The 13,236-nt window shown below is 38.9% G+C and overlaps 1 protein-coding gene across 6 annotated transcripts in view; it reads left to right on the forward strand.

Annotated features, from left to right (window-relative positions):
* Positions 1-13,236, forward strand: part of SSX2IP (SSX family member 2 interacting protein) — a 53,604-nt gene that overhangs the window by 19,365 nt on the left and 21,003 nt on the right. For 5 of the 6 annotated variants that reach the window (XM_054691381.1, XM_054691385.1, XM_037498470.2 and 2 more), the window contains exons 5-11: positions 1,677-1,787; positions 3,588-3,723; positions 5,850-5,925; positions 6,007-6,184; positions 9,625-9,775; positions 12,011-12,147; positions 12,442-12,615. In XM_054691381.1, coding sequence (XP_054547356.1) covers positions 1,677-1,787; positions 3,588-3,723; positions 5,850-5,925; positions 6,007-6,184; positions 9,625-9,775; positions 12,011-12,147; positions 12,442-12,615 — 963 coding nt within the window. The remainder of the gene's footprint in view (positions 1-1,676; positions 1,788-3,587; positions 3,724-5,849; positions 5,926-6,006; positions 6,185-9,624; positions 9,776-12,010; positions 12,148-12,441; positions 12,616-13,236) is intronic. The other variant, XM_054691383.1, reaches the window with a different exon arrangement.

Below are 13,236 nucleotides of genomic sequence, written 5' to 3' on the forward strand. Positions count from 1 at the left end.
AGGTATTTTTGATCAACTGTGGACAGAAGTATGTGTTCAGTGAAAAAATTTTCTGGTCTGTCCTTAAAGAGGTTCTGAATCTGTCATATGATTCATTCAGTAGACTGCTTGAAGGAGATTGTAGTCTAGTGGAAGGAAATACTTTAAACCATGATTATTTGCTATATTAATTGTGCTTGATGTGGAGGTAAGGGAAAGCTTCATAGAGAGAAGGGTAACACTTGATCTGAGCTTTAAGAAATGAATCGAATTGGTTAGTGTTTGGAAAACACATTCTAAGGCAGAGCATATAATCTATATGGAGGCATCAGAGAGCATTTTATAACAACAAACAGCTTTCCAGGGACTGAAATACCTGATGCATGATCAAGAGAGATAAAGGTGAGGCTGTCACCCAAGCCTCATATGATATGAAAGACAGTGTACAGGAACTGGGAGGCCCTGAGGAATTGTTAACAGGAGAAGGGTGTTGTGTGAATGTCAGTCTGGCAGTAGAGTGGATAAATTATAGGGGAGGGGGGGCAGATTTGCAAATTTGTATTTGGGATGGAGGTAAGGGGCTGTAGAAGCCAGGTAAAATGCAGCTTATTAGTAGGCCGTATCATTCGCCCCGGCCAGAAAAGTTTTCGAGGTGAACTAAGGAAATGCCAGTGGAGCTAGTGAGATATGAAGAAAATTTAGAAGGTAACAATGGCAGAATTGAATTTGGGGAATAAGAGTCATGAATTTAAGATACCCTCTAGGTCCTTAATTGGAATTTACTAGGGATGGTGGTATAAGTCACTAAGATGATTAGAAATGTGGGAGGGACGTATCCTGATTTTCAGGGATGATGGTGAGTTCAGGGAGAGTGTTGGTAATCGCTCAAAGTGAATGTTTGACAGACCAGCTGGAACAGTGCCTTTAAGTTGAGCCATGCCAAATGGTTGGCATGATAGGGACTTTTAAACAGTCCAAAAGAGGGTGCCAACAATTCTGACAAGCGTACAGTTACCCAAGTTACAGCCCCAAATTTTCAGTATCTTTTGGTCCATTGTTAGAGAGATTGTGCAAGTTGTTGTCAGTTGTTGTGAGACTTTTAAGAGGATTTAAAAAATACTCCAGGGGCTTCTTGCAGAACTTGGCACAGTTCCTCTGGAAATGTATGGAATGAATTGAACCTGGGCATCTTATCCTATAATGAATCCCGTGATATTGGCTGTTGCTCTCTGGACAAAATCTTCAGCGTTTACTATCTGCATGGGAAAACTGGCGTTGCCCTATAGAACCGCCCTTTTTAAAAAGGTTCCATTTTATTTGGCCACCCTCCTTCTTCAAACAGAAATCCCTATCACTTTTAGCTCTTTAAAGGTGTGCTGTAAAACTATAAAAAAGACATTTTTCAAATCTCCAGTGGCAGTATCACTGAAATATTGAAGAGCCTTTTAAGGGATTCACTTTGAAACTCTTTTGTGTATACATAAAAGTATGGTATTTAAATTAAATAAAAATTGATAAGCAAATTTTATTTATAGTAACAAGCTTTACAATGATTGATTTAAATTAACATTTTGTGTACCTTTAGACTTCAGTTTTAGATAACAAATCCTAGTATGTGTAATTTGTTAATCTTTTAAAAATTTGCTTGCTCTGAATTCTATATGAACTTTAATTAAAATTGCATATGAATGTTTTAGGAACAACTGGAAACTTCCAAGAGAGAAATGAGTGGTCTCCAGGAAAGAGACAGACAGTTACAGTGCAAGAACAGGAATTTACATCAACTACTGAAAAATGAGAAAGATGAGGTGAGTTCTTAGTTATTGCAGAGAAAAATTTAAGTAAATGTTGATAGTTTTATGTATCTTCAGGTGATAATAGGAGCTACTTTACTTGAAAGTAGGAAAGAACCATTTTTTCGGGCCTCCCCGGTGGCGCAGCGGTTGAGCGCTGGGTTGCGAAGCTGCGCGCGGCCTCTGCGGCGCCGGTTCGATCCCCGGCTGCTCCCCGGCCACCAGAGGAGGGTCCCACATGGCGCGCAGACCTCTCCTGCCGCCCGCTGCTCCCCTCAGCAGTGTACTTCGGTCCTTCTGCCTGCTCTGCTCCCCGCTCTGGCTCTGGTGAATTCTCTCGCCCTCCCGCGCTTCTGACTGTACCCAGTGCATGTATAAACAAAACAAACAAACCAGCAAACAAGTAAATAAAGCATGCCTCTATAAAAAAAAAAAAAAAAAAAAAAAAAAGAACCATTTTTTCACCCTGTGTCAAATTCAGATGGGGGATCTGTGTACAATGTTGGATCACATTTAACTGAAAGGTCAGGCACCCTCCCGACAACCAGTGTCCTGAGCTATCCTGCACTCGCCTCAAATGCACTGTCACTTTTTCTCAGGGAGAGGGTGCTTTAAATGCAGCTCTTTTTATTCTTTGTCACACCTGTACATGATATGTGGCATGCTTCTTCCTAAACTATCTTAAATGTTGACACTGTTCATCCAGTCTTGACTAAATGGGCACAGGAATTATTGCTGTTGTTTTTTCTTCTTTAAGGTAATTCACATTAAAAATCTCATTTCTGAGGCTAATTAGGTCATAACTATAATATCTAATACTAACATTTAGTATTTACTGCACTTGAAATTATTTATGGAAGAAGTAACAAACACTTGTTTTTATTCTGCAATTGATCAGTGACCATATTATAACTGAAAGTATAATATTTTAGGTGTTATGTGTGTTGTTTTAACTGTAGTTAAATCTTTAATTATAAAATTTAGGGCAGTGTATTTCTTTAAGGACTTCCAGGATAGATTAGTTTTACCATATTGGATTATTTGGTAATATATTTAGTAAGTAAGGTAATAAAGTACCTTAACTACACTGCAAGGTTGCTCAGACATTTCCTGGAGTTATTTCACAGAAAATTTTGATTTGATCTGTTGGTTACACTTACGTGGTTTAAATATCGTTTATCTTTAGTAAGGGAATAAATTGTTAAACATGATCCTCTCTAAAAGAAATATTAAGGACTACAGAGAGGCCTTCATTGATACAAATATTGACCAATAGTGTCTGGCATGTGGTAGGTACTCAGCAGATGTTGAACCAGGGTCTGTCTGCTGTTTGAATTTACTATAATTTGAAAACTCTTTTTGATGAAAGAAAATGGCTTTGTGCCATAAATGATCAGGAATAGTAAGTCAGTATAAGGAAGTCATTACAAATGATCAAATGGGCTCTTTTTTCAGATAAGGCTTTAATCACTTTTATAGTCACTCTTAACTTTCTATAGTCACTCTTAACTTTTTTTTAGTCACTCTTAACTTTCTTAAGAGTTTCTGTTGGATGAAAAGTGTAGAAGGTAATTTAGAAAGCTAACCCCTTTGGAAATTCCGGAATTAAATAATAACAACTTTTATGTGATTCATTTACTGAGATCTTAAAATGATTTACAATGGTTATGGAGAATAAGAAATAATCCTAGAATTTTTAAATCATTAGATAGGAAGATGAATAAATGCCAGGGCTTTCGTTTTTAGAATATGGAAGTGTTAACTGGGTTTATCAATCCTGAAGAGACTCATTTGAGAGAAAAATACTTCTTTCAGGTACAAAAATTACAGAACATCATTGCAAGTCGAGCTACACAGTATAATCATGATATGAAGAGAAAAGAGCGTGAATATAATAAACTAAAGGAACGTCTACATCAGCTTGTTATGAACAAGAAAGATAAAAAAATAGGTAAGAAGCAGCTGACTAAGATAGAGCAAAGGGAATAAATAAGGTAATATTATGCTAAAAAATGAAAGGGTTGAGCATTTAACTCATGAAGTGCTGTTTTCATGTTTATGTAACTGATGATAGATATCATATATCTATATAAGCTAGAAATTGAGACAACTGGTTAGTGAAAAATAGTAATTTTTATTTGCTTCATTAGTTGCATATAAGAATTTTGTGTATATATATATTTAACATGACAGTTGAAGGATTGATCCATTAAGAAAAGTTGAGCAAAGGACACCCATCTTCTATGGCAAAGAACTGATAATATTAAGTCAGGATCAGTTTCTGCGTATCAAAAGAAGTATGATTTTAGAGTTAACTTTTTTTTAAAAAAAAAGATTTATTCATGCATACAAGAACCAGGGTACAGGCCAGATGTGTGGGAAGGTGAGAGGATTCACCAGAGACAGACTGGGGAACAGAACAGGCACACTGGCTGAAATACACTGCTGAGGGGAGCGGCGGGCAAGACAGGAAAAGTGTGCCGCGCCATGTGGGTATCTTCGCAGCCGGCCAGGATCGAACCTGCACTGCAGAAGTTGTGGACAGCTTCACAGCACTGCCCTCAACCACCTGCACCACTGGGGAGGCCCAAAGTTAGCTTCATAAAATTATTCACCAGGCCAAATCATTCATGTCAGTTGAGTTCCTTTAAATAAGTTTAGCTATGCAACTAGTCAAAAGGATGGACCGTGAAAATTATGCTTACATTTGTGCCTAAGGTATACTTTTTTCTAATACTCTTTTGAAAATTAATTTTCAAAGAGTATTATTTCATCCAAATAGATGTGCATGATTTCAAATAAATAGCATAGCTAGAAGTAGAACTACATACACACAAAGGTAGAGCTGCACAGTTTTGCTGGCCTAAAGATTCAGGGAACAGGAAATCTGCATTTATTGAAGAGTGGTTTCTAAGTGGACTGGATGACAGGCTGTCCTCTAACATACTTTAAGCAAGAGACCCATAAACTGTCTTTCTGAAACTGAGCTTGGTCTTGTACACAGCAGCTGATGAGCAGATGTTTCAAGCTGTCACATGGTGAGCTCTGCTTGCTACCAACAAGCTGTTGAATGTTGACTGCAACATTGCCTTTCTGTATAGCAGAATTGTTAGAGTCATTAGATTTTTTTTTTTAACTATTGAGAAATGAAAGTTATAGTAAGTGATTAAGACAAGGTTAGAAATACTTAGGTATTCGGAGGTCGAAAAATTATAAACTTCAGTTGGACATTGATTGAATTTAAAGTTAGCTAACCATGTGTTCATTGCTGAAGGAAATAACAAAGTGCAGGATGAAATGCTGCAAGTATTAAATATGACACCTAGTTAGAGAAGTTCATTAAAGATCTAACACTTAGAACAGAGCTCTTACATAGTGTGGGGGTCTGGTGGTTTCCTGGTCCAAACTCATTTGGAGGTGATTGTTTCATAATAATTTTATCAGCTTAAAATTGTAATAACTTGTTCTTATCTTATTTCCTTCTTGTGCCAACTGTTTCCTTCTCCCCCTGGGTCAGAAGAGACATTAGTCAGGGCACCTTAACTCCCTTGATGGTAATGATACAGGGTGTGGCAAAATTTTTCAGGTTTGGGGAATAGTAGGGCCTTTTGTCACCATTGCTCATCTCTGACATTATCTGCAGAAGTAACAGTAGACAACATACAAACCGTGCGACTGTTCTAATCAGAATTTACTCACAAATCACACCCTTGGCCTGCAAGCCATGGTTTGCCAACTCCTGTTGATAAAAGCAGTAATGATGATAAATTAACATTTATTAAGTAGTTACTGTATTTAAGTGCTTTAACATTCTTTCACTCACTCTTCACAACAATTCTTTAGTACATAGTTTAGTTATTCCCCTGGTATAGATGAAGAAACAGGCTTAGTAGTCAAAAACTTGCCAGGATCTCAGTGCTTAAACGATGGAACTAGAACTTGAAATCTGGCTGTTTAAACCCATATATTGATCTGTACCCAGGTTGGGGTATGTCTCTGATGGGTATATAGTATATTAGGGTTTTAAATACTTAACATTGTGGTAAGAATCAGTTTTACTTCTGTTCCTATTTGTAGCTATGGAAGTTCTCAATTATGTGGGGAGAGCAGATGGCAAGAGGGGCTCCTGGAGGACTGATAAAACTGAAGCCAGGTGAGGTCCAGTCTAAATGGATGCATGTAATCAGACTTTTCTTTTTGTATTGCATTTTCATACTGTCAATTTCTTTCTCAGGAATGAAGATGAAATGTATAAAATTCTCTTGAATGATTATGAATGTCGTCAGAAACAAATCCTATTGGAAAATGCTGAACTTAAGAAGGTTCTTCAACAAATGAAAAAGGAAATGATTTCTCTTCTTTCTCCCCAAAAGCAGAAGCCTAGAGAAAGAGCAGATGATAGTACTGGAACTGTAAGTGGCTCTTTCCTCTCTAATACAGTCTCATATTGCTAAGTAGAACTATTAAAACACTCAATAGGTATTCTCAGTGGGACACTATTGTTATTTTGGACACCCCAGTCATGACAACCAAAATAATGACCCTGTGTATTTCTGGATATGCCTTACGAAATGGAGATGATTTTCTGGAGATTTCGTCTGTTCCATGACTGTGATAAGTACTTAATAAGCACTATCTTATTTATTTTTTATAATTTGATGCTTTGGTATTTTTCCCATTTTGTAGATGAGCAAATTGAGGTACAACAACTAGCCCAGTATCAATCATGACAGAACTAGGATTTGAATTCAAGTCTGACTCCCAAGCTCATGCTTTTAATCTCTATGCTGTATATCATTTTAAAAGTTTAAATATTGTGTACTTAAAAAAAAAAGACTAAAGCATTTGACTTTTTTCCCTTAATTTAGACTGCTGAAGCAGTGGCAGACTGGGTGGCTTGTAAACAACAGAAATTTTTCCTTCACTGTTCTGGAGCCTTGGGAGGGAGCTGGCAGGGTCTGTGTCGGGAGAGGACCCTCTTCATGGTGGCAGAGTGCCAGCTTCTTGTGTCCTCACATACCAGGACACAAGGGTTAGGGGCCCTGATATATGAACACTCACACCATTCAGGAGGGCTCTACTCACAAGATCTGATCGCCTCCCAAAGACTCCCACCTTCTGACACCATCACCTTGGGGGTTAGGATTTTAGCATATAAATTTTAAGCAAATATTCAGTCCATTGCATTCCATCTCCCTTTTTGGGAGAGACAGTCATGTAGAGAATAATCATTATACATTAAAAACTATAATGAGGTAAAGACAGAAAGCAATATGGCGATCAAGGAAGGCATCACAGAAAGTGACATTTGAGCTGGTGTTTTAGAAATAAGATACTTCTGAGATAGAAAACATGGGATAAGCATTTGATATGGAAAATAATATGTGCAGAAGTCTGAAAAAACAAGTCACATAATGGTAACAAGAACTTTTAACTTAATTACATACATTTAAATTCTAGATTTAAGCAGCTTTCCAGTCGTGACTAACATCCGAAAATAACAATGTTGATGGAAAATGCTAATTCCAGCAAATCAACAGAGCTTGTTTTTTTTTAATTTGTATTTGAGAATTATTTTGCAATATCACAAATAAGTCCAACAGTTCCTACCTCCCACCTTTGTTTTCTTTAAATAGTACTGAATGCTGTTGTTTTTTTAACTCTCCAGTTTGGGGTCTACTTAACCTTTTATATTTAGTTCACTTTTTCTCTCAAAGTCTGTCACTTCTAGTCAGTTCTTGACATTTACTAATACTCACTAGGTTCCTGTTACCTCTGTAGTTTCTTCAGTTTTGAGTCCAGCCTTTACTAACTTGTCATTATCAGCTCTTAGTCAGCAAAATCACATAGGAAACCATGGAGTTCTTTCAGATGATTAAAGGCTGCCTCCCCTGCTTGTCTCCCCGCTCCATTACTTTGCCAGTGGGTATAATTCTTTTTAATTCAGATGTTTAAGTTTAAAAACACAGTGGTCTCTTAAGTATATTTACTGTTTTTAAAAGATCTATTTTTCTAGATGCTTTTAAGTAATGCAACCATTCCTTTTAAAAGACAGATTTTAGAGCATTATAACAGGAGGAATAAGAGATAACCTTGGCATGCCTGGGTAGCATTCAGGTTTTATTTATTTATTTTGCTTGCTTATTTAATTGACCCAAAATAAATATCCAATTCAATTTAAGTGAATTTTTAATTTTCACTTTGTGGTTTCAATATTTCACCCAGTCTAGGAAATGTGCAGCAGTTGTTAATTTCTTTAAATAATCTTCTTGTGGAATTACGGTATCTGCCGTAAGATATAATAAAGAGGTAGAGTAGTTTCTTGGAAATAACTCTCAGTTAGCTCCAGAGGATTGATTAGCAAGAATCAAAGTCAAAATGAGCCACACCAGGGCCCTTCCCCCATCCACTCCTCTTGGGACACCTTGACCTCATACTACTGATACGTCCTTCAGGCCCAGTCACTCCCTCACTCCTGCCACAACTGTCACGGGAGCAGTCTGCCATCTTTTTCCCCCCAGCCGGATATTTATTGTTCAATTTAATAAAATAATATCTATTTACTTTCTTGGTTCCTAGCCATTTTATGTGGATGCGTATTATTTCGACCTGTATCCATTTAAGTATTGTTCCCCTGTGTTCCTGTGTGTAGGGGCCGGACTGGCCACAGGGCAGGTTTTCTGATGGATCCAGGCAGATGGGTAAAGGAGGAGTCAGAGTCCTCAGTAGTTTTGCAGGTTTTTTATTTGGGGTTCACCAGGCATATGGCAGGTAGGGGTGCTGGCTGCCAGCCTCCCAGCCCCCAGCAAGTCTTCACTCTATCTGAGCTCTCTGGAGTTCGTTCTGCTGCTTCTCGGCTTCAGCTTCGGCTTCTACTGCTGCTTTCTCGGCTTCTGCTGCTGCTGCTGCTGCTGCTGCTGCTGCTGCTGCTACTGCTGCTGCTGCTGCTACTGCTGCTGCTGCTGCTGCTGCTGCTGCTGCTGCTGCTGCTGCTGCTGCTGCTGCTGCTGCTGCTGCTGCTGCTGCTGCTGCTGCTGCTGCTGCTAGTGCTGCTGGCGTCCCCCCGTGACGCCGCCCTTAAAAAGCACAGTCTTACCTCAGCTGAATCCCATCTACCTATGCCCACACCCTATTCCAGGTGCCCGCCATCAGGCATGCATTCAGGACAAGGATCCATCATCTATCCTGATGGCGAACTGGCAGAAAAGCCTGACATTTTCTTTACCCTACACTGTGATCTCAGTCCTGCTTAGATTCTGTTGGTCCTGTGTCAGTGTAAATTTGCTGCGTTTTCCTGTGAATTGATGTGTTGGTAGAATGCAAAGAAAAATAATCTCTAGATGTACACAAAATTAAGAAAACTAGGATGAACAGTTCCTCCCTCTTTGGCGATTATTTCACAGGTAATTTTGGGAGACGGAGTCATCTAACTTCCTATCTCAGTGTGGCATTGGACAAGTCTCTTAAGTCTCCTTTCTTTTTTTTTTTTTTTTTTTTTTTTTTGGTGGAGATGCTGAAACCACATTGTAACACGATTTAAGGACTAACATGTGAAAGCATTTAACACAACATGAGACAAGTAGTATATAACTCTCTTCCTTACACAACTCCGTGATTCTTGTCACTATATTTGGATCCAAATTCACCTTTGAAGAGAGATAATTGAGGGATTTCTGTCTTCAATATTAATTACTTTTTCTCACGATATTTATATTAAATACTGGGTCATATATCCTTAATATACACCATGGAAATGACCTTGACATGTGTCTCTGGCAGTGAGATTCCTGCTGCCTTGGTATTGGGCGGCATTCAGGCTCAGCTCTTGCCTTTTCACCCCTCACCACTGTAGGTTCTCTCTGATGTTGAGGAAGATGGCGGGGAACTGAACAGAGAGAGTATATGGGACCTTTCCTGCGAAACTGTGAGAGAACAGCTTACAAACAGCATCAGAAAACAGTGGAGAATTTTGAAAAGCCATGTAGAAAAACTTGATAACCAAGGTAAATACTGCCTAACTGATTATTGAATGAGTTGTGGCATTCAGTAAGCCCTCTTCATTTTGATCACTTGGAAGGTCATTTTATGACACATTTTTGGTGGTTTGAAAGCAGGATTCTGCTTCCTTCTAGATATGAGGTTTGAGCCTCACTAAGAAAGTACACTCTTAAAGTGAAACTCTGGCAAGAAGACATTCTGTATCCAGCTTCTCTGAGTGCAGTATACAATTGAATAAGGCAACTGAATCTTTTACTAAATCCTGGAAATCAAAATATAGTGTAAATCATGATACAATATAACTATGGATCTGATTATTATTTTTAGATAATTGCATATTCCTAGGTTCCTAATAATTCATTTTAAAATTATGTTCAAAATCATAGCTGTTCAATGCACAATATCACTTTGGAATATGAGGCAGAATATGCAGGTGTTTGTTGCATATCTATAATAATACTTAATGCTTGGTGTATAGCTTTCTAGACTTTATACGTTTGCAGAATACTTAATTAAACTATATAAAACCAAAAATTGATTATTACACGTGTATTTCTGCACTGTGCTTTTAACCTAATTGTTATATTAGACATCACCTCCTGTCATTGTAGGCAGTACATCTAGATCTACATTAATGAATATATCCTTAATAGTTATTATTTGTTGAAATTCACATGTTTTTAAGTCAATATAGTCAGGGTTTCTGCCTAGTAAATGAAGCCTATAGGAAACTTTATTCTTAAAGTTCACAAATCACACTCAGTGCCAGTTGTCTTCAGTGGTAACAGGCAAGCAACAGAATTATTATAGTATCAAAATTAATTTATGTGAGATTTTATTGATTTCAGTTGGCATTGTCTATTAGTAGTAAATAACAAGTTTGTTTGGATTCCTTCATATTTGTTGAATTTTATGCCAAAGAGCAAGATTGCAGTACTGTATTGATCCTTGAAAGAGCCCAATTATGAATGTTAAATTTCTCTTCTGTAAATGTAAATTGTCCTTTTTTAATTAGGCCATGCACTTTGAATAAATGTGGATTACAAATTAAATGTTGGCAATAGAACTCTGATTGTAAGCATATCATTTAGCCCCAAAGTATGAATATTTAATAGTTGTTATGAACCCCTTATGGTTACTCTGCTTTTTAAAATATTGTCATGGCTTTAAAATGTAGCTTTGTTTATTTATTTTAATTTTTATATACAAGATCTAGGGTGTAGGTCAGAGGTGTGGCGATGTGAGAAGATTCAGAGACAGCATGGGGAGCAAAACAGGCATAAAATACACTGCTGGGCCTCCCCTGGTGGCACAGTGGCTGAGCGCTGGGCTGCAAAGCTGCCCACAGCCTCTGCAGCGCTGGTTCGATCCCTGGCCTCCAGCAAGGGTCCCACATGGCGCCACAGACCTCTCCTGCCGCGCCTGCTGCTCCCCTCAGCAGTGTATTTCATCAGTCTGCCTGTTCTGTTCCCCGCTCTGGCTCTGGTGAATTCTCTCACCCTCCCGTGCTTCTGACTGTACCTGGTGCTTGTATAAATAAATAAATAAATCTTTTTAAAAAAGAATACACTGCTGGGGCCTCCCCGGTGGTGCAGTGGTAGAGTGCTGGGTTGCGAAGCTGCCCGCGACCTCTGCGGTGCCGGTTCAGTTCCCGGCTGCTCCCCGGCCACCGGAGGAGGGTCCCACATGGCGCGCAGACCTCTCCTGCCGCCCGCTGCTCCCCTCAGCAGTGTACTTCGGTCCTTCTGCCTGCTCTGCTCCCCGCTCTGGCTCTGGTGAATTCTCTCACCCTCCCACGCTTCTGACTGTACCCAGTGCATGTATAAACAAAACAAACAGACAAACAAACAAATAAATAAAAAAAAAAAATGCCTCTATAAAAAAAAATAAAATAAAAAAAAAAAAAAAAAAAGAATACACTGCTGAGGGGAGCAGCGGGTGAGACAGGAGAGGTCTGCTGAGCCATATGTGGGTTTGCTCCCTGGCCAGTGATGGAACTTATGCAGTAGAGGTGATAGCACTGAGAGTTTCTCCCTGGGACACCTGGGAGGCCCCTAAAATATAGATTGTTTTATTATAGCTCATGAGATTTTTTAAGGGTAAAGAAAATTACCTACCTTTTAGAAAATTATGAGATTCCAGAAAGAAATTCAGAGAGCCTTAAATTTCAGATATGTCCCAAATGTCATAAACTTAGTGATGGCTGTAAAACCTGTGTCAAATTGCTGGATTTTTGTTAGTTTCAAAGGTACACCTAGAAGGTTTTAATGATGAAGATGTCATCTCACGGCAAGACCATGAGCAGGAAACTGAAAAACTTGAGTTAGAAATTCAGCAGTGTAAAGAAATGATCAAAACTCAGCAACAACTTTTACAGGTATGTGTGTTACCTTTTAAAGTTGTTCTCCCTTGGAAGGGTCAGAATTTTACTGAATCTTACTAGATTTTGATTTATTTCATAAGGTCTGTAATACTTGACACTTTTCTAACAGATGCTTTGTTTACCATTCCCTAGTTGATGCTTTACCACTTGGGAAATAAGAATCCTCTGACTTTCTGATTCTTTGCTATCTCTGTCCTGCCCTTTAAGTCTGACCTGCCTTCTCTTTTACCTCAACTTGTGGTAGTTTCGGGGATCCTCTGGGACTTACTATGTTTCACAATTTAATAGCAGCAGCTCGCTACTGCGTGTGATGATGATACCACTTCACTGCTTCGAGACTGTTATTTGTTGGAGGAAAAGGAGCGCCTCAAAGAAGAATGGTCCCTATTTAAAGAACAAAAAAAGAATTTTGAGAAAGAAAGACGAAGCTTTACAGAAGCTGCCATTCGCCTAGGATTGGAGGTATTTTAAACATTTAGCTTTCTTTGTAGAGCTTTGGGAAAATGTGGGTGCTCAGTAGAATGCATGGAAGTTCTGTTTTTCATTGTTCTTTACTGTTTAGTTTTTCGGGTTTTTTTTTTTCCTAACGCCTTTTACCCATGACAAGTTATGGAAGGGATCCTAAGCACATAGCTATTGTAGAAGGGTATATCTGTTCACTGTAGTAGGGAGAAGTGTTGGGGTGAGGCCAGAGGTGCAGGGGTAAAAGAATTCACCAAAGACGGTGTGGTGAACAGAAAAGGTGGATTTATTGAACAGCAGACAAGAAGGGAGAAGTCTGCTCCCAAAGGAGGACTTGAAGCTCTTTTTTATGCTCTGTTTTCGTGGGCTTTCTAATCTGGGGTACCAGTTTAGACCAGTTATCTGCTGGGATGTCTGGTCTTGAGCTCTGACCTTTGACATAGAAACAGGTCAAACATGCTTTTGCACTCTTGGAGCTGAGCTGGTTTTTCTGGTCTTGATGGTGGATCTTATGGCCTTGTCCCCAAGGCACCATATCAGTTATCTGTTCAAGCCTCCCAAACGTGCCTGCTGGGCAAGGAGTGGAGGGGGCTTAGTTTTTAACATTATTAAATTGTACCC

The sequence above is a fragment of the Talpa occidentalis genome, unplaced genomic scaffold, assembly GCF_014898055.3.
Source record: "Talpa occidentalis isolate TD23 unplaced genomic scaffold, MPIMG_talOcc4v2.1 talOcc4.9, whole genome shotgun sequence".
NCBI lineage: Eukaryota > Metazoa > Chordata > Mammalia > Eulipotyphla > Talpidae > Talpa > Talpa occidentalis.